The 21,298-nt window shown below is 39.9% G+C and overlaps 2 protein-coding genes across 2 annotated transcripts in view; one reads left to right on the plus strand and one right to left on the minus strand.

Moving 5' to 3' along the window:
• obe (activating signal cointegrator 1 complex subunit obelus) overlaps positions 1 to 16,871 on the plus strand; it is a 31,033-nt gene extending 14,162 nt beyond the window's left edge. The window contains exons 19-39 of the mRNA XM_074103608.1: positions 271 to 447; positions 943 to 1,168; positions 1,767 to 1,908; positions 2,631 to 2,742; positions 3,016 to 3,107; positions 3,219 to 3,295; positions 4,227 to 4,447; positions 5,165 to 5,267; positions 5,342 to 5,531; positions 6,421 to 6,574; positions 7,166 to 7,302; positions 7,853 to 8,069; positions 9,293 to 9,451; positions 10,079 to 10,220; positions 10,928 to 11,118; positions 12,801 to 12,991; positions 13,270 to 13,438; positions 14,278 to 14,565; positions 14,993 to 15,127; positions 15,529 to 15,724; positions 16,677 to 16,871. Of these exons, the coding sequence (XP_073959709.1) occupies positions 271 to 447; positions 943 to 1,168; positions 1,767 to 1,908; positions 2,631 to 2,742; positions 3,016 to 3,107; positions 3,219 to 3,295; positions 4,227 to 4,447; positions 5,165 to 5,267; positions 5,342 to 5,531; positions 6,421 to 6,574; positions 7,166 to 7,302; positions 7,853 to 8,069; positions 9,293 to 9,451; positions 10,079 to 10,220; positions 10,928 to 11,118; positions 12,801 to 12,991; positions 13,270 to 13,438; positions 14,278 to 14,565; positions 14,993 to 15,127; positions 15,529 to 15,724; positions 16,677 to 16,825 (3,468 nt within the window). The 3' untranslated portion in view covers positions 16,826 to 16,871. The remainder of the gene's footprint in view (positions 1 to 270; positions 448 to 942; positions 1,169 to 1,766; positions 1,909 to 2,630; positions 2,743 to 3,015; positions 3,108 to 3,218; positions 3,296 to 4,226; positions 4,448 to 5,164; positions 5,268 to 5,341; positions 5,532 to 6,420; positions 6,575 to 7,165; positions 7,303 to 7,852; positions 8,070 to 9,292; positions 9,452 to 10,078; positions 10,221 to 10,927; positions 11,119 to 12,800; positions 12,992 to 13,269; positions 13,439 to 14,277; positions 14,566 to 14,992; positions 15,128 to 15,528; positions 15,725 to 16,676) is intronic.
• A 665-nt stretch (positions 16,872 to 17,536) lies between these two features.
• Alg2 (alpha-1,3/1,6-mannosyltransferase Alg2) lies at positions 17,537 to 20,447 on the minus strand. The gene has a single exon (XM_074103609.1). The coding sequence runs from the start codon at positions 20,239 to 20,241 to the stop codon at positions 18,976 to 18,978; it is 1,266 nt and encodes a 421-aa protein (XP_073959710.1). The 5' UTR covers positions 20,242 to 20,447; the 3' UTR covers positions 17,537 to 18,975.
• Positions 20,448 to 21,298: the final 851 nt, after the last annotated feature.

The raw sequence follows: 21,298 nt of genomic DNA on the forward strand, positions 1-21,298 counted from the left end.
AATCTCTGTTGTATACAACATGTTATTTTTGATTTCTGTTAACTTTAGGGGAATATTTAATAATAAGTGGAATGAAGTTAATTTCTCCAAGAGACTACTGACCTAACTACTACGCATATACTTTTTAAAGCACAAATTGTTCATTGATATATCGAAATAATGTCAAAATAATATCCAAAATAATAACTCTCTTATAAAAACGACTGTGGATTTACCAACTGTCGAATTTCTTATCTTTTAATGAACGGTGACATTTTAACGTCGAAATAGATACGAAAAGAAGAACTGACCGAGCTATGGAGCCTGAAGGACCAATATTGCGAGCTCCGTATCGAGGACACACCTGAAGACATACATTGGAAGATCAACATACTACTGCAGACATATTTGTCGAGGGGCCGTGTCAACGGGTCGTCGCTTCAATCCGACTTGAACTATATTAGCCAGGTATGCTTATTAGATTCAATTAATAAAGAAGGATGCGTTACTACCAACAGGTGAGCCGTGAGCTATTTGCCCGTTTGTCACTCTATTTCATATACAAGGTGTTTTAGGATTGATCCGATATATTTCAGCAGAAAACGCCTTGGACGCCGTAGAAACCGGCAGAGCGACAATACCAGAAGATATGTGCTCGCCAACACGCGTTAGTTTGAGTGAACACCCCTGCAACCGATTTTTCGTGTCGTTGTCGTCGGGATGTTGAAAATGTGCCGCTTCAAAGGAGTGACTACACTTTGAGTCAACTCTTTACAGGAGCATCCAGTCAAATTAACCCAATAACTTCCTGAAATATTACGGAAGAATTTAAAGACAACCTGTATACTTGCGAAACCATACCACTTCTTGACCACCACGACCACCACCAACATTTAAAAAAATTACCCAACAACAACAAAGCTTTTAAGCTTGTAAAAACTACTTATTTATACGAACTTTCAGAATGCAGTCCGCATAATCCGCGCCCTATTCGAGATAACACTCCGCAAGAACAACGCTTACATGGCAGCTTTGTACCTAAAGATGGCCAAAATGTTGGAGCTCCAACAGTGGGACTTCTACAGCGACATGCGTCAGTTCAACTGCTTCCCGATTGAGGTGCTTAAGAAGATCGAATACCCGATGCTGAAGCCAGATCAGATCAGGGATATGGATTGGAAGGAAGTTGGTAAGTTTGAAGTCTGATTGATGGTGATATAAATAAAATAAAAGCCGGCCAAGTGCGGACTCGGACTCGCGCACTAAGTGTTCCGTACCATTATCTATACAACATTAAAAATTAGCAAAAAAAAACACGTTTGTTGTATGGGAGCCCCCCTTAATTATTTATTTTATAATTTATTTTTAAAGTGATAAAATGTGTTATTCCAGACATCAAGCTGTCTGCGTATCAAACTTCACTCAAATAAGTTCAGCCACTTTAGTACGAAGGAGTAACAAAAACACACGTACACAGTTATTAACTTTCAAATAAAAAATACAGATACACAGAGAGAAGTACAAAGGCAAACTGATCCCTAATAAGAGTTCTCTTCCAGCTAACCTAGAAAAGTCAAGTGTGTCGTGATTTTTATTTATTTAATTATCTAGATATCTATGTAATATCTTAAAACGAGTAATTCTTGTATATTTTTAGTTGATCTCTAAAATTTTGGGGTTTTTCGGGGATGACAATCAGTCTTATCTTTAGAAAATGCGTATAATACGAGTCTTCGCGTAAGTTCGGTCGGTTGGTGTACTAAACAAAAAGCTTTTAATTAATTCAGGTGACTTATTAAGAAATCCCAATGCGGCGAGACACCTCAAGAAGTGTGCTGACGAATTTCCACTTCTCGAAATGGAGGCGAGCCTGCACCCCATCACGAGGACTGTTCTGAGGATACGGCTCACCATCACACCTAACTTCAAGTAAGACAATGGCGTAGAAGTATGAAAAATAGTTTAAGTCCTATTCTCAGACCTATCGAATATACACAAAAAAAATCATAAAAATCGGTCAAGCCGTTTCGGACGAGTTTGGTCACAACGTGACATGAAAATATTATATATTAGAAAAAATATAATACCTTGGGACAAATTACACCAATTGACCTATCCCCAAAGCAAAGCTTGTACTACGGGTGCTAGACAACGGATAGACATACATAGATAAATATATACTCAAATACATACAGACAGTGGGCTTAAAATGTAAGAATAAGGAGGAGATATGGAGGTAAAAAGTTCAAAAATCCCAAAAAAATTGCACGGATGTTCAGACAAACAAACTCAACCATCTGCTGTAATGTATTTTATTTTACCTTTGATGACCGACGACATCGCGTTTGGATTAGTTCCTGATTTGCCGGATTCTTGCCTGTTTTGTTGTTGCACAATAGGACATGACGTCAATATCCTAGAAATCGGTTAGATTCATATTTTTAAGGATACAGGTAAGCTGCCGCGCCGTTCATTGTGGCGTTCTAAGAGGGTGCGTTTGTTCAACAGTAGACATCTTACAAATAGTGAAGAACTTTAACGAACTCTCGATATTTAGGTGCAGTAGCTATGAAAAAATAATTTGTGTTATGTAACCATGAATGCAGCTCCCCGAAGACAAAATGTGATACTCAGATTTATTTTAAATTTAGGTGGAATGATAAATATCATGGAAAAGCGCCTGAATCTTTCTGGATATGGGTGGAGGATCCAGACAACGATATCATGTACTATAACGAGTTCTTCCTCATCACCAAGAAACAGGTAAAGTTGTACAAATACTAAGAAATCTCTATTATTTTCCAAAGGAATTAGCTGAACTTTCTTGTTAATTACATCATTAATTTTCGGAAAAAAAAATAAAGAATTAAATATCACCGTTGTTCTTTTAGATCTATTCTAAAACTTAGAAAGTATAGATGAAATCGCTGTTCAATTCTATTATTGTATTATGATCTACATAGGTAGTAAGCAAGAAAATGGCTGGCGGTCAGTTGTTACCTATGCAGAAATTACTAATGGATTTTTTCTTTTTAGGTAATAACAAAAGAGCCTCAAGAACTTATAATAACGATTCCCATCACGGAACCCCTGCCTCCGCAATATTACATCAGAGCTACATCCGAAAGGTAAACCACAAAAATATGACGTTAAAGTTGTAATTTGATCGTGGCTTTCACGAAACTTACGTCAACTATTTATTAAAAAAAAAGAAAAAAACTTACGTTTTTGCCTTTCAGGTGGCTAGGGTCTGAGAGCGTCCTTCCTCTGACGTTCCAACATTTAATTCTACCTGAAACGCATCCACCGCACACTGGTAAGCTAAAATTTTGTACACTTTGAAGCTTTCAATTACATTTTAAATAGAAAACACCAGAAACACTGATTTTATGCTCACAATGAGAATTCCTTGACTGGCGAACCGATTACCGTGCTACGAGATGTTTCCATGTTACTCTGAGGATGAACTCTGTTGAGTTCGAGACGCGTCAGTGTACTGTGGTAATAATGATAATTGAGTTTATGCGATTTGTATGTTATTATTTTACACTTTGCAAAAAGATTCGGGCGTTTTGTGAGAGCATCAGTTTACAATTCTGCACTGGCCTTCTGTAATATTAAGGACTGTTCGGTGACCATTGCCAAGCAACTTGTTACACAGTGGTTACTAACTCTGGACTACGACGCTGTTGAAGGCATAATTTTAACTTAAATTAATTCATTTGTCAGAATACTCAATCAGTAGCTTGTGATTTTCGGCCTTATGTTGTCTTACGTTGTGTTGTATAATTTAACTAAATTTCAGTTCAGTTGGTTAAGGGGCTGTTTCACCATCCATTGATTAGTGTTAACCGGCGGTTAAATGTGATGCCGTCTCCCGTTCAAATAGACGGAGACGGCATCACACCTAACCGCCAGTTAACACTAATCAATGGATGGTGAGACAGCCCTCAATCTTTTATTTTAAATTAAGCTTGACCGTCCAAGAGACAGGCTCTGCCTAGTTTGGGGGTCTCTGTTGATTCTTGTAACACCATGGTGTGCACGATTTCTGCATTGTAATTGTATTGTTACCTAATTACTTGGTGTGTGCAATAAAGAATATTATTATTATATAATAGTGTGGAGGTGAAGGAACTGCTTGAACACATTTGTTGCATAATCATAAATCGCTTATGAGCAATGAACCTCCGTAAAGTAACCCCTTTTGCAATATTCAATCTCTAAACGTAAACCATTAATTACAGATTTGCTAGAGCTCCAACCGTTACCAGTGACTGCCCTCAATAACCCTTCATACGAAATGCTATACAACTTCAGTCACTTCAACCCGATACAGACGCAAATCTTCCATTGCCTCTACCACACGGATAACAACGTGTTGCTTGGCGCGCCCACTGGCTCCGGGAAGACTATAGTTGCTGAAGTAGCCATGTTTAGAGTGTTCAATCAGTATCCCGATTGTAAGGTGAGATAGCATGCTAGCTTTGTTGCAGCCAGACAACGAGAGATAATAGACCGTCAGTTAGATTACTGTGTTGTCATCCGAACTGTGTGAAGCCGTGGTGGCCTCTCAAGCAGAGGATCGTAGGTTCAAACCCCGGCTCACCCCGGCTCGCACCTCTGAGTTTTTAGAAATTCATGTGCTAAATTGGATACATTTGAAATTTACCACGAGCTTTACGGTGAAGGAAAACATCGTGATGAAACCTACACAAACCTGCGAAGCAATTCAACGGTGTGTGTGTGAAGTTCCCAATCCGCACCGGGCCCGCGTTGAAACTACGGCCCAAGCCTTCCCATTTTGAGAGGAGGCCTGTGCCCAGCAGTGGGACGTACATAGATGCAATGGACTGGTTTCCTTAAAAAAATATTTTTTAGACTTGTCAGTTAGATTATCAGTAAATATTAGACATATTTTTTCGCTTATCAATCAAACAAACAATTATGTCGATTCGATCAAAACAAATAGAGACGGCAACACATTTATCCGTCAAATAAATTTAATCAATTGATGGTGAAACAGGGGGTAAAAAGTTTTTTTTTTTTACACAGCAATATTTGCAATGGGGTAGGCCTATTTCTAACAGTGGACGTCCTACGGCTGAAATGATGATGTTGATGATTTTTACCCTGAAATCTACCCTATTGAAAAAAGTGATTAAAATTAACTTTTAATTTTCAGGTCGTATATATCGCACCGCTCAAAGCTCTAGTAAAAGAGCGAATAAAAGACTGGAAAATACGATTGGAAGAGAAAATGGGGAAGAAAGTTGTTGAATTGACAGGTAAGTTCTTATACTTTCTCTTTACATGCTATGATTCTCTTGTACACGGACCCTAAAAAGTCAGCTTTTTTTAGGTGATGTATCACCGGATATAAGAGCCATTCGCAACTCACACGTTATAGTGACGACGCCTGAAAAATGGGACGGCATCAGTCGTTCGTGGCAAACGAGGAACTACGTGCGAGACGTGGCGCTGATAGTCATAGACGAGATACATTTGCTGGGCGAAGACAGAGGGCCAGTGCTGGAGGTTATCGTGTCCAGGTAACAATGACTGTTTGTTGACAGATGCGAGACGGCGTCAGCAGTTGATGACAGATGCGAGACGGCGTCAGCAGTTCGTGACAGTCGTGAGACGGGGTCAGCAGTTCGTGACAGAAGCGAGACGGTGTCAATAATTAAAGTCGGACGAGAGACGGCATCAGTAGTTCGTGACAGACGTGAAACAGCAGACAATGTGCAACATCAGTAGCTCGTGACATGTTACTGTTAAAAAATACTTTAACAGGTTCACAGTCCGATGAGGCACGTGGGAGTTTCACTGGTACGTCCATACGGCGCGTGTTCCTCTTTGCAATGGCGTTTAAGGGGCTACCCGAGGTTTTCATCGATTTTTGACAAGTTTTGAATCGTATCTCCTACTTTTGCACTACAGATAGAATCATAAGTCAAACGGCTATCGCTCCAATCTTTTATCTCCATTTTGTCTACCGGATTAAAAAAAAAATGAATACTTAATTTTGTATGATTTTTTTAAACATTGTCTGAAAAAACACTTATTTCGTATCTCTATTGACGTGAAAGATCTAACATATACGAAATCTACATATTTGGGTTCGTCTTTGACGTCCCTAAAAACTGGTCGAGGGTTTTCATTTGAAACTAATTAACACAAAAGTTATGGCCAGAAAACCAGTTTTTGGCCTAAAATTGTTCAACTTTGATGCCAAATATCTCGAAAACAATGAACTTTGAAGTAAATATGGGATACTATATTGCTCAAAGCCGTTGTTGTTAATATAATAAGCTAAGGAATTCAGATCGAAGGTCATTGGGGCATGGGATCCCCTTAACACGTAACTTTATGAGCGTTTAATGTAATTTCTTCGGGACTGTGAACCTGTTAAAAGTCACAACCATATATTTCCGCCAGGACAAATTTCATCGAGTCCCACACATCGCGGAGGCTCCGCATCATCGGTTTGTCCACGGCTCTGGCCAACGCCAAAGATCTGGCCAACTGGCTGAACATCGGCGAGATGGGGCTTTACAACTTCAGGCCCTCCGTGCGACCTGTTCCTTTGGAGGTAACGTTTTTACGGCGTGTGGTTTTGTAACCTTTTTGTAATGCTTAAAAAAATATCTCAAACCTATTATACATTGTATTGTATATTTGGGGCACCGAGCTTCTAGCACTAATCAATTTTAGGTATCCTATGCACTCGTGGATAGGAATTAGGAGGAAGCGCAGCGGCTCAAGATATGTTGGTCAGAACGCGTGCTTTTTTAGATATTTTCACTCGTACTTTCTGTTCTCTTGTCACGAAATGTATAATTTCTCATACATGACATGAAATATTGACGTTGTGTTACAAATGACTCAGCAGCCTGCGCGCGGTCACTCTAGCGGCCTGCAAAGAGATTTCATACAACCTTGCAGGCCGCTGGCCGGCAATGCGACCGTCTTTTGTTTCATTCAACGCGCGCTCTGCGACACGCGCGCGGCCCACGCCCAGCACCACCGCCCGCAGCCGCCGCGCCAGCAGCCACACAACAGGGAGACCAGACTAGCGTCCCGCCAGCTTGATTTCTTGTTTTTTTATTTTATTTCATGTCCGGAACGTGGGGTTGCCGGCCTCGCATCTCTCTACAGTAATGTACTATTATTGCACCGCCAGGTACACATCTCCGGTCATCCCGGCCGGCACTACTGCCCCCGCATGATGACGATGAACAAGCCGACCTTCCAAGCCATCCGCACGCACTCGCCGGCCGCGCCCGCTCTGGTCTTTGTGTCCAGTCGCAGACAGACCAGGTACGTCATCTGCAATGGGAGGTCATGGATGGAATATAGTGGGTGACGAAAGCCTAGGATGGTTAAAGGGTAAAACACACACAGGACGGCAGCGGGTCGAAAGCGGGTCGGGCCGGGAGTATGACGGGCCTATTTATGCACCACATTTTTTTTGGGCTGTATATGAACCACATCACACCGACCGCGTTGTTCATATACGAACAGCAACTTAAAAAGGCTCTTCACACTCCCGACCCGACACGCTTTAGATCCGCTGCCGTCCTGTGTGTGTGTTTTGCACTTTATCGTACAGGACTTTTTAACCTCCTGAAGCCCACCATTCAGATATTAAAAAAAAAAAATCATTGATATATCAAAGCAATTTGAATTTAATTGTTTTGGGAACAAAGTCGAACTGACGTGATGTAAAACAAAACATAGAAAAGAGAAACAAAAGAATTTTACTTTGTTACATTGTCATAGGTTCATTCCCTTGAACTTATTGTGCTGTGTACATTCTATTGCACATTGGGTCGCACGAGATTACACTATGTATTTCATCTTCACTCAGGTTAACAGCCCTGGACCTCATAGCATACCTCGCGGCCGAAGACAACCCCAAGCAGTGGCTGCATATGCAAGAGTCGGAGATGGAACAGATCCTCTCCAACATTCGAGAGACCAACCTTAAGCTGACTTTGGCTTTCGGTATTGGTATCCATCACGCTGGTCTGCATGAAAGAGATAGGAACACTGTTGAAGAGCTGTTCGTTAATCAAAAGATCCAGGTAAGTTTTTGTTGGAATTTGTTAAAAGATATAATTTACTCTAATGTTGTTTTAAGAAGAAAAGGAAGAAGAAAAACATTTATTTGTGATATTTTATAAAAGAAAGAAAAACGGAAACTCAACTCAGTATGATGTCCACCTTGCAGCCGACGTTGGTCTTCCGTTGGAAGTATTTTAATGTGAAGCTGGCTTACTAGAAAATATATTTGCCTAGTCTGTGGTAACGTCTTTTTGTGTTTTTATAGGTTATGGGCCCAGCACGCTTCCACTGCGCCACTCTGATAATAGGGTTCCGTATATAGTCAAAATGGCAAAAACAGGACTTGTCGTTTCCCTTTGTTTACCCATCTGTGTGTCTGGCCGCGGTTTAGCTACAGAGTTTTCAGTATCAGAAAGCTGTATTTTGGTGCAGATAATACATAAGTATATTAAATAATATGGTAACGGATAACTCACGTCTTAAACCGAGTTTAGCTGGAGCACGCGACTCGGCGGCCCGAAAACTAACCCGAAACATGTCGAGCTAAACTAGATTTAAGACGTGAGTTATCCGTTACAATATCATTTAATATGAGTGAGTCTCACGGTAGTTTCATGTTCAAAATACATAAGTATCTACACCGATAAAAGTAGTCAACATTTTAATTACTCCAGAGCTATACTTTTGAATTTAAAATCGCGTACGCTTTTTATTAAGGTACGTCAACATCTTTATTCTTTTTTTTATGTATTAAATGGGTCAATCAACTTTTTACCCGACTGCCCGAAGGAGTATTTATGTAGCTTGTGGCCATTTTAACGTCTCCTCAGTCACCTATTAAAAGTAACAAAACCACTCTGAGTTAAGGCCAATATTTTAATCAGTTTACTGTATCTAAAACGTATGTCATTTGAATTGAAGGCCAGCAGAAACCACTTAGGAGTTACTGTTCAGTAAATAGTTTATTAAGTGCAGTTCCTTCATGGCTCATCTCCTAAGCGTGCTAGTACTATAAATTACATACTTCTAACAAAGTAAATCACTGATGTGTCCTGAGTTACGGGATACGTGAATACTGATTACTGAATACGTGTTCAATGTTTTTGATAATCTAACCGACGAATGTCAAAGGGGAGGCAGCAGTGGACCATATTACGAGCTACATAAAAAACTGACAAACTAACTAGAATATGTATTTTTTTCCCAACCCAATCAGTATAAATTGAATTTCTTTGTTTTAAAGGTCCTAATCTGCACGGCGACGTTAGCGTGGGGCGTGAACTTCCCCGCCCATCTCGTGGTGATCAAGGGCACGGAGTACTTCGACGGCAAACAGAAGCGCTACGTCGATATGCCCATCACTGATGTTCTCCAGATGATGGGACGAGCCGGCCGGCCGCAGGTAACTTGCTAAGGCCACGTACGCATTATGCTGGTTAGAGTTACCATATCTCAGGATTTGCCTTGCGATCTCAGGATTTTGAGACTCTTCTAGTCAATATTTCACAAACAGGACTTATCAAGCTAAAACAGACGGATAATATTTACCTCTTCTCAGGATTCCGGCCGGATTTTGGAAATCTTAGGATTTTTTGATAAAATAGAGGATTTTTTACATCTTTTTATTAAAAAGTAACAAAATCAAAAAATATTCTTCTTTATACGTAATAGAGACTAACTAAAAAATCAACTTTGATCATGTTAATTGCACAAATAAATTCAAGCGAGATCACAATATTATCAATACCTATAAAAATAATTGACTTTTTTAATTGTAAATTAATTACGTTTTTGAAACAAATTCTCAGGATTTTTGCCGGAAATCAGGTTTTTTTTCTCCGGACTTTTGAATCTTTTACCTGGTAAACCTAGTAACCGTGCGTTTTAGCATGTCGTCTCTTTCTCAAGCGATACTTTAAAGAGGGACAGCGCGCTAAAACTGCGCGGCTTACCGCACGCGCTCTTGCAGTAAGCTTGCGTTTACATGTCCTTAGCACTTAATTTTATTTTTGTCTACTTCTTTTCATAGTATGACAACGAGGGCGTGGCGGTCGTGTTAGTGCATGACCAGAAGAAGAATTTCTACAAGAAGTTCCTCTACGAACCGTTCCCGGTCGAGTCCAGTTTGCTCGAAGTGTTGGCCGACCATTTGAACGCCGAAATCGTGGCAGGTAATTAAGTGGATTTAATCAAATGACCACCAAAATACTTTGAACGTACTAAGCTCTTATTAATAATAATAAAGATTTAAAAAAACCCCTACTAAAAAGGTAAAAATAGAAGCAGATCTTTTAAAAAAGGTCCTAGCGCCATCTAGTGAGCAAATACAGAAACTCCAACATCGTGCCGGCAAAGTTTCTCAACTCAGACGCATATCGTCACTACTTTTAAAAAAAGTCGTAGCTCAAAATAGATAATTTTTCTGAGTGAACTTTATAGACACTACATCAAGGTTCAATTTTGTTGACATATTGATTTTAGATACGAGATTTTTTCAAAGTAGTGACGATATATACAACTTCCATCCAACGCTCTGAATTCGATCTTCTGTACCCAGGTCATCTGCCTGGAGAGGGATCTCTATTGTGGCCTACCCTCACAAAAGTAAAAAAAAACTAACTGTTTCACCAGCATATGTATTATGCAGCATATGCATTGTATTATGTCTTTATTTTATGGCACAGATATCTGTGATGACGTCTCTGTTTAATTTATTCGATTAAACAGAAATCTATCTCGGCCTACAGTAGGGCGCAGGCCTCCTCTCAGAATAAAATGGCTAGGGCCGTAGCACCCATAGTTAATAATCTTTAACATTTCCTCGGTCATCTCATAATTTTGATCATCAATTACTTACATAAGTTAACACTTTGAACAGGCACCGTCCAATCGAAACAAGACATCTTGGACTACCTGACCTGGACATACTTCTTCCGGCGTCTCCTGAAAAACCCCTCATACTACAATTTGGAGAGTCTGGAGCCACAGGACATCAACTACTATTTGTCCAACTTGGTCCAGACTTCTTTGGACGCCTTGACTGGTGCCAACTGCGTGGAGATTGAAGAGGTAATAAGGGTGAAGCTAGACGAGCGTAATTTTTAGGGTTCCGTAGTCAACTAGGAACCCTTATAGTTTCGTCATGTCTGTCCGTCTGTCTGTCTGTCCGCGGCTAAGCTCAGAGACCGTTAGTACTAGAAAGCTGTAATTTCGCATATTCATGCCAAATTACAGCTTACATAAATACATATCAGTGACGCCGACAAAGTGGTAAAAAAAAAAAACTTAGGACACCTCCCATTTAAGTGTGGGGTATCGTTGGATAGGTATTTTAAAACCATTGGGGGGTTACTAAGACGATTTCTATTCAGTGATCTGTTTGCGAAATATTCAACTTTAAAGTGCACATTTTCATTAAAAGCGAGCGTCCCCTCCTCTTTGCCCCTCCGCCTCCCTTTAAATCTAAACTGTTGGGTGGAAAAATTTGAAAAAATTCAGAATGGTAGTAAATATATCAAATTTACAAGGAAAATTATAGCGGCTAAGATAACTTGAGAGTTATTAGTAGTTTAAGAGTAAATAGCAGCCTAAGGTATAAAACATACCTAAACTTGGAAGATTCCGTACACAATACAAAATCCTTAGAAAAATATTACTTGATTTTTTCGTAATGGCTACAGAACCCTATCCTGGGCGTGTCCGACACGCTCTTGGCCAGTTTATTTAAGTTGGTAAGTCGCGTAATTTTGGTTTCATACAATGTGTACAACTCATTTTTAGTCGCCGTGTGGCATGAACTGGACTTTTGTATAAAACCGAATGCAGCAGAAATTATGCTACCGAAAATACGCGGCTCACATCACAAAAAATTACGCTCGTCTGACTTCATCCTAACAGTTATATTGTCACAATACAGATAGGTACAGAAATCAATCACATGTATGTACTTCACTTTTCATACCTACGCTCGGCGGTCGCTCTAGGGTTGTTAACTATGGCTTATGCACAAAAAACTATCGTGGTAGTGGCACTCGTATCTAGATAAGAGAATGGAAATATAAATTAATAATAACTAAAATATTTTAATTTTAATTTTATTGTTACCACTGGTAGCTTAAAAAACGACAATTCACCGTTTATTGTTGAATTTAAACAACCGTCCACTGAAAAGTTATAATAACTTTTTTTGTTGCTCCATTATTGCACAAAAAATTCACAGACGCGTGTCTCAAGCGGATGTCACTCGCGCTCGCACTGGTCCCAACCGTTCCGAGATATCGTGTCCGTGAGCAGTGTCTATGTGTGCGTTGCTCGAGCGCACTTTGTATGTAGATTGAATTCAATACCAATCTGTTTTGTGATATTGTGCTCTGACCAACGCCCATGTCGTTGTAAATTGAACTATAAAAGTAGAAATTAAAGTAGTCTCCATAGTCGTGGTAGCCTAGTTGCCTCTGACCTGACCTATGCATAGTCGTGGGTTCGAACCCGGGCTAGCACCTCTTGAGTTATTTGATATTTATGGAAACATACACAACATGTGAAATTTATTTACTACGAGTTTTACGGTGAAGAAACCGCACAACCTGCGAAACAATTCAAAGGTGTGTGTGAAGTTCCCAATCCGCACTGGTCCCGCGTGGGAACTAATGCCCAAGCCTTCTCATTCTTTGAGGCCTGTGCCCAGCAGTGGGACGATAGGCTGGGATATGATGATGGCCCCGGCTTTATGCTATCCCTTCGTTTCCCAGGACCAGCGCACACTGCAGACGACCTGGATGGGCCGCATAGCGTCCTACTACTACCTGTCCCACAAGACCATGGCCCATTTCAGCCGCAATCTGCAAGGGAACCTGGATCTGGACTCGCTGCTTAGAGTACTGAGCGACAGCGAGGAGTATGCTACGCTGCCGGTGCGGCATAATGAGGATGTGCTGAATGGGTGAGGAATGGAGGGGTTTTTATTGCGTACTAGCTGTTACCCGCGACTCCGTCCGCGTAGAATTCATTTACCGCTATCCCGCGGGAACTGTCCAATTTTTCGGGATAAAAACTGTCCTATGTCTTTCTCCGGGCCTCAAACTATCTGTATACCGAATTTCATCTAAAGTGGTTACACACTTTCGCAGTGCTTTCGTATTTATAATATTATTGGGATAACACCGAAGGGTGTGATGACTTTTTTCTTAATTTGTATTATGTATCTTTCCCCGCCCTCAGCGAGCTGTCCCAGCAATGCCGTCTGCCCGTGGACCCACTATCACTGGACTCTTCCAACGTGAAAGCCTTCCTGTTGCTGCAAGCACACATGTCGCGACTCACGCTGCCGAACACCGATTATTTGACTGACACCAAGTCTGTGCTCGACCAGACCATTAGGATATTACAGGTGATACCAAGAGTTCAAAAATGTAACAGCCTTATCACACTGACGATTTGCGGCCGAGTTAAAAGCGAAGCGAGTGCTCAACGATATCGCCGCGAGCGCGCTGCGCGTTATGAAAAAGGAATCAAATTAAAATAATTTATTTGACATTCATTCACAGTTATTTTGCACATAGCCCTGCAAAACTGTTTTTAACCCCCGACGCAAAAAGAGAGGTTTGACCGCTAAGTGTGTGTGTGTGTGTCTGTATGTGGCACCGTAAGCTCTTAAACGGGTGGACCGATTTGAATGCGATTTTTTTATTTGAAATCAAGTTTCCTAGCGATGGTTCTTTCTTAGATATGTTCCATCAAAAGTTTTAGCCGTTTTTGAGATATTGAACTTTGAAGTGACAAAGTCGGGGGTTTTCAAACTTTTTGTTGGTTAGGGTATCACGTTTTTTATGAACTCGTCAACTAGTGAAGCCTGCTATGATGTGACACTTTTCCTTTTATATTAATTGTACATATATTATATTACTATTAAGCTTGTAGGAGGTGTGCAATTTAACTGCCAGATCTTTTTTTTTTTTATTTGACTGGATCGAAAACGAGCAAATGGGTCTCCTGATGGTAAGAGATCACCACCGCCCATAAACATCTGCAACACCAGGGGTACTGCAGACGCGTTGCCAACCCAGAGGCCTAAGATGGGATACCTCACGTGCCAGTAATTTCACCGGCTGTCTTACTCTCCACGCCGAAACACAACAGTGCAAGCACTGCTGCTTCACGGCAGGATTAGCGAGCAAGACCTAATTAATGATCCACCAAGTACGATCATAATACCTATACTTTTTACAGGCAATGATAGACACATCAGCTGAAAACGGCTGGCTCTCAGTCTGCCTTTCCTGCCAAATGCTGATGCAGTGCATCGTCCAAGCGCGCTGGCCTTCCGACTCCCCCCTCACCACCCTCCCCCACGTGGAGTCCCACCACCTGTACATGTTCACTCAAATGGCCAACGAGCTGAAGAAACCCTGCACTGTGCTCAACGGGCTTAAAGTCAGCTGCGCAAAGAATTATGAGGCGCTCGCTAAGCATTTGAGGAGGGAGTTTGAGACTAATCAGATTGAGCAGATACATAGGGTGAGTTGTTCGTGCTTGTTTACTTTATTTTTCTACTGTCCTTTTTTTGTCGTTTACATAGCAAGACTCTAGAAAAATCTATTCTCAGTAACAGCACTTATCGTAATGTTGCTAAAACGATATGGTGCAGCCAAAACTTACAAAAAAAAATACACGACTACCACCTTAACAAATTACTTTTCGGTTTTTATTATAGTTAGAGTAGAACAAAAGCTTTCCCAACATAATGCACAGCTGCCAACATAAGGAACACGTATTATGAAATATCGTCACTGGCAAGTAAACTCAATTAAAAAACAATTTTTATTTATTTAGTTCGTTACCCTCATGGAACAGCTTTACCCCTTTTAGGGGTAATTCCCCCCCCCCCCCCCCCGATTCGGAACCAATGACCTGTACCACATATTCTAACGATGGTTGTTCACAGGCGATATGTGACTTGCCGACTCTAGACCTGAAGCTCAAAGTGCGCGGTCTATGGTTCGACAGCGACGGTGAGCAAGACAAGCCCCTCAGACAACCGCCATCGAGGGACCAGTGGCTGCCTTTACACGCTGAACAGGTATATTTTGACAACTATTAAAAAAGTGATTTTAAAAAGTTATTTAAAAAAAGGTAAAGACCGGTGGCCATACAACCACCAATTTATTTATATTTATTTAACGCATAACTTTATTTTTCTTTGATTAATCTCAAGCAGTATCTGAGAATCGTGGATTCAAAACATGGGGCTTGCACCTCTTGAGTTTTTCAGAAGTTATACCCGAAATTTTATTTCAAACTTATTATGAACTTGTTTGACCATTTTAGCCCTTATCACAATTATTAGGATAAACTAGCAATTATTTCGTTCTTGTGTCACAAATCGTAGACAAATGTATGATTTTATTTTGTAGATGACCACTTAGTGGGCCGAAGATAAGATGACATGATTAATTTATTTGTCATCCTTTGTTTTACCAGGAATACACCCTCCTAATAGGCATGCAGCGTCGCGGCGGCAACCCTAACACGGTGCTGTGTCCGCGTTTCCCCCGCGGCAAGAACGAGGGCTGGTTCGTCACGCTCGGCACCGTGGAGCACGGAGAACTGCACGCCCTGAAACGGGTCCCTGCTAGAGGGACTGCTCTCGTCACCTTCTGTACGCCCTCTTACAGAGGTAAGTCATCATCATCATCAGCCGAAAGAGGTCTACTGCTGCATGTGTCTCCCCCTAAGAACGCCAAAATGACCAGTGTTGGCGCCGCCTGCACCCAGCTCGGGCAACTGCATGCCCTGATACGGGCTCCGACTGGAAGCGCCCCCCTTCACCCCTGCAGGGCTACTACGAAACTCGAAACTCGAAGTTCGTGTCGTGCGGTCCCTTTGACACTTATACCATTTAATACGAGAGCGATAGGGACGGTTCGATACGAACTTCGAGTTTCGAGTTTCGTAGTAGCCCTGCTGTTACCTTCTATACGCCCGCTTACATAGTTAAATTATGTAATGCTATTTCCAGTTTTTCGCACCCCTTTGTCCGCACTGTGAAATCCTGGGTATATTCTCTTGGTGCAGTAGCTGTTATTTATATTTATCCATTAGCCTTTCTCGGCTTATTATCATTATAATTCCATTTTATGTACGATGTGCAAAGGCTCTTGGGTCATCGTTAGATAGCGCGTAATTAACACTAACTATGGTATGCCGATAATTTTATCCAACCAGCTTCTACCTACAACTAGTAACGTGTGAATTCCGCCAAATGAAATCGACCAACAAACTCACAAACAAATGTCAAAACACCTGTCATTCTGAGTTTTTATTTTTATATAATGGATGCTATCGAAGATTTCGTCAATGTTTAGCCTTTTATTTATCTAATATATATACTGAGCGGCATAAAATCTGGCCCTCAAATGTATGCAGTAATAGGTAATTTTGTATGCAGTGGGCCCAAGTTTTATGCCGCTAAGTAGGTATATTTACTTATACTCGTATATGGCCTAATGCTAACCCAACTACCGCTCTGCCACATGAGAACCGTAACGCTAAACCACAGAAATTACGGCGTTCAAACCATTTAATATTATTCACTCAATTTTAATAAGTGTTTTTTTTTTTATTTACAGGGCGCATCATTTACACCTTGTATCTGATGAGCGATTCATACTTGGGATTGGATCAACAATTTGACTTGCAGTTTGAACTGGTAGATCCCTTACCTCAGGAACGAGTGGATCGAGTTTATGACAACATAGACAAAACTATTATTGAATAAGAGTTATGTAAATACATATTAAAATAAATTATTTTGAGCACTGTTATTGTTTTTGTTTTTTTTTTAGGGGGAATTTATGGTCTGAATGAAAATTGTTGAACTTGTTTGCGACCTTTACCTATTTAATAGAACTTAACCTACCATTTTTAGGGTTCCGTAGTCAACTAGGAACCCTTATATTTAGTTTCGCCATGTCTGTCTGTCCGTCCGCGGCTAAGCTCAGAGACCGTTAGTTCTAGGAAGCTGTAATTTGGCATGAATATACATATCAGTAACGCCGACAAAGTGGTAAAATAAAAAATAAAAATTAGGGTATCTCCCATAGACGTAAAGTGGGGGTGTTTTTTTTCTCGACTAACCCTATTGTGTGGGGTATCGTTGGATAGGTCTTTTAAAACCATTGGGGGGTTGCTAAGACGATTTTTCTATTCAGTCATCATATTATCACTGGACTGGACGAATTAGAGTGGAATTACTAGCATACAAATACAATTTAGACAAAGGATGGTCTATATCCCGATTTAAGTTCCTCTGGGATAATTTGCAATCTACTACTATCTCATTGTTTACGTCAATGGTAACGAAGCCCTCGCGTGCAGGTTTTGCAGAAAGCCAGTAACAAATAATGGGTTCATTCATATTATGTCCTACATAAGAAAGACAATAATTCCTTCAAGCAAAGTCGTAGGCAAATCACAAATAAAAACAAAATAACTGCTTATACATTTATTTCAATATTTACAACAATGAGATTTGATTATAATTTATAACTCAAAAGCTATAACAAAAATAGAGAACTTGCTTAATGCAACCAGTCATTACATTACTTTAAATTATCAGAAACATTCTAAATTATGTTTGGAATATCTATTATTAAGTAGTCAAATGTGCCAAGTATAGTACAAAATTTGTGTTTATTTATAAAAATACAATTGGGGCATATTAATGCAATTATAGAATGTTGAGACAGTGTATAGGTGTGCTTTTAATAATCTATATGCTCATTGTTATAGATGTTTATTTGTGACACTGACAAATAATATGACTACACATGCCTGATGTCAAATAGAATAATCTACTATGTTGTTGTCGAGTCATTCCGGGACCACTTCAAAAGCCACCATCACCATCACATTCATAGATTAGGGCCCGGGCCCACTTAGCGTCGTTAACGTCTGTGCAGCGTCGACGCAGCGTCAATAGGGGAGGGGCGCTGCGCGGGCGTTGACGAGACGCTGGCGTCCTAAAGACGCCACTGGCTTCGCGGCGCCGCAACGTGAATGTTACGTCGGCGCTGCGCGGGTGGTTATAGACGACGACGCTCGAAAGACGCTAAGTGGGCCCGGGCCCTTACTAGATAGTAAAATGAAAACTATTAGCCACTTTCATAGGCAAATTTTAGACTAGGCAAAGCTACCCTTTAAATTATATTTATTTGTTTTTCCCAGGTCACCTGATTTATTATTTTCTACAATGTAATGATTCAATCTACCTTAACCCTAAACTTGGCAGTGTATCTTATAAGATACATAATTTTAGATCATCTTTTTGTATTTTTTTTTAAGTTAATTTTGTTAGCTCTACATGAATCCAAGGAGCCTTGAATTCAGTACACTTGTCTCAACTTGCCAAGTTTAGGGTTAATAAACCAAAAAGTAAATTTCTTAAGGATACACAACATTTTTCACCATTTTTAAACTTACAGATATAAAACCCTATAAGTAGACATGGCTAAAAATACATATAATTTTACATATATATTTATTATCAGGACAATTTGGCTAGGTACATCATTATAAGGAAGCTAACATTGCTAACATATGCCACTTACTAAGAATTCAATAATCATTCTTTTAGAAAAAACTCCCTTGTAATCAGTACACAATCAATTTAAGTATACAATTTGGATACATTGCAATAATGAAACATCAATGAGTTCTAAGACTAACATTGTTACAACAGAAATATGATTAGCATGAATAAAAAACATCACACAAATTATAAGCAAATTGTTGTCAGAAATCTGTTTTTCTCCCATAAATGTTATAAATATGTTATGATATTTATTTATTTAAAAAATCTTTTATCCCATAAATCTTTGGTAAGAACACTCATACAAGATCAAATATTGTATGAGTGTTGGCAGGCTGTTATTTATGCTTCTTCTGCTCGTAATCTATAGCCCTGGCTTCAGAGACAATTTGCCGTTCCCTGGTGAGGATACCATCTAATTGCTCCGTAAATGCATCAAATGAGAATTTGGTTTCAAATCTCTTTCTACCAGCTTCGCCAAACCTCTCTCCCAAATCATGGGTTAACATCAAGGTGCTCATTGCATGAGCAAACGCTTCACTTGTTGGCTCACAAAGAAAACCTGTGATGTCATTTACTACAGTCTCCATTGGACCACCACTGTTAACTGCTATAACAGGTTTACAGTAGTACATAGCTTCTAATGGCACTATACCAAAGTGCTCATTGGACGGGGTGTAGACTAGAGCTTTACAATGATACAATAATGACACTTTCTCTATATCTTTTGGTGATTTCAAAAATATAACCTTATCTTCAATATCTAGTTCGGCTGCTAAGTCTGTCAATTCAATATAGTGCTCCATATTTTCCAAGTTTATTGGATCAAAGCCACCAGCCATTATCAAATGCGCTCTATTCCAATGGGCTTCAGGAACTATGTGTTTCAAATTCTCAAAGGCTCTTAAAGCCAACTGCAGATTCTTTTTCCTCTCATACCTATTAATGGATAAGAAGATGAATTTATCTGTCCCAATAGGGACTACTTCTTTTAAAGGCATGGGAGATGTAGTTCTGAAGAACTCTGTATTGATAGATGGGTAACAGATGTCAGGCAGTTCCTTTATATTCTTAAATGCATCTTTATACACCCTTGCAGTGTACTTGCTGTTTACTAGCACTTGATCAGCTTTTGATGTTGTTAACTCCTCTAACCAATTTAGTGGAGCCCTGTAAAGTTTCTTCAGAAGTCCCCCTTCTGAGCTCAGTAGCTTGTCAGGGTGGTGACAGTAGAATATCACTCTGAACGGGCCTCTCGCCATCTTCAAAAATGGAATGCATAACGATATCAGGTCACAGAAAATTAGTGTTGGTTCTTCAACTGGGATTACATACCAAGCTAGATACACGGCAGCGTAGACCATGCGAACGTAAGCACACGCCGCTTTAAAACGACCGAAAATAGAACGTGGTATCCAATCGCCGACTACAGTAACAGGAAAACTGCCATCTCTAGTCTCCGCAAAACAGTGTGAGGGATCATGGTGGTTTGTGTAGAAGGAGACCTGGTGTCCTTTATTCCTGAACGCCAATGCGGCATCCAAAACCAGCCGCTCGGCTCCTCCGATCCCCAAATCCGGATGAAGGAATATTATCTTAACCATTTTATTTTTAACACTTTCAGAGTATTTAATTTCAGAGGAACTTAGAATATAAACACTAAAGTTGCATCATTTCAAACAATCAACAAAGCACCACCTATGTTATTTGTTTGTGAATGAATAATAATAAAATGTGAGTGAGCAAGCCGAAAAATTTAGGACTAGGACGAACCTGCGCCACGGACCAGTGTTGTCACATACAATTTTGGAAAAACGGTAGAACAGGATACAAAAATTAGTAGAAATTGGTGGAATTTGAAATGGAAAATAGGTAGATCTACCAACTCAAGGTTAATACATTTTTAATGATTAACAATGCGCTAAAATGTTTAAAATAAAATTATTTATTTGTTGAAATTATTTATGTTTAGTTTATCCAAATTCTTATTAAATAATCTCAAATGTTCAGCAGGGCTACTACGAAACTCGGAACTCGAAGTTCGTATCGCACCGTCCCTCTCGCTCTCGTATTAAATAGTATAAGTGTCAGAGGAACCGCACGACACGAATTTCGAGTTTCGAGTTTCGTAGTAGCCCTGCAGAGTTAGGATCTCCACTTGATTAACGCGTTCCGTTTTAAGTGCTAAAATTACAAGATAGGTTAAATTCGATAGTAAGTAAGTAACATTTCATTACACGCGTGGAAAATTGTTTACAATCATAATATTTTTAAAAGTAGGTAGATTTGAGGCCAAGGGTGGTAGACAGGTAGAACGGAGGCTAAATAGGTAGATCTGCCAAAAAGTTAGTAGATATGACAACACTGCCACGGAGAAACTCTCAGAAAGATTATTGACTTATTTCGGTTTTCTTTTCTATTTGGTCTTAGTTTGAATCACAGCTCACTGTACAGGAGTTACAGTTTAATTTACTGTGACAACAAATTGACTTTTTTTTTTCATTTTGACAGTAGATGCGTTCAAAAAGTATTCTTCATCATTCAAACTCAAAGACAACTTAGAAAACTGTAGAAAACGGGGCAAAAATGTCGTGACGCTTCTACGCAAAATTTACGAAGGTCATTTTTTTCCACTTGTCATGCTCGTAAAGTTCGAATTTA

The sequence above is a fragment of the Choristoneura fumiferana genome, chromosome 20 (genome assembly GCF_025370935.1).
Source record: "Choristoneura fumiferana chromosome 20, NRCan_CFum_1, whole genome shotgun sequence".
In the NCBI taxonomy this organism is placed as follows: Eukaryota; Metazoa; Arthropoda; class Insecta; order Lepidoptera; family Tortricidae; genus Choristoneura; species Choristoneura fumiferana.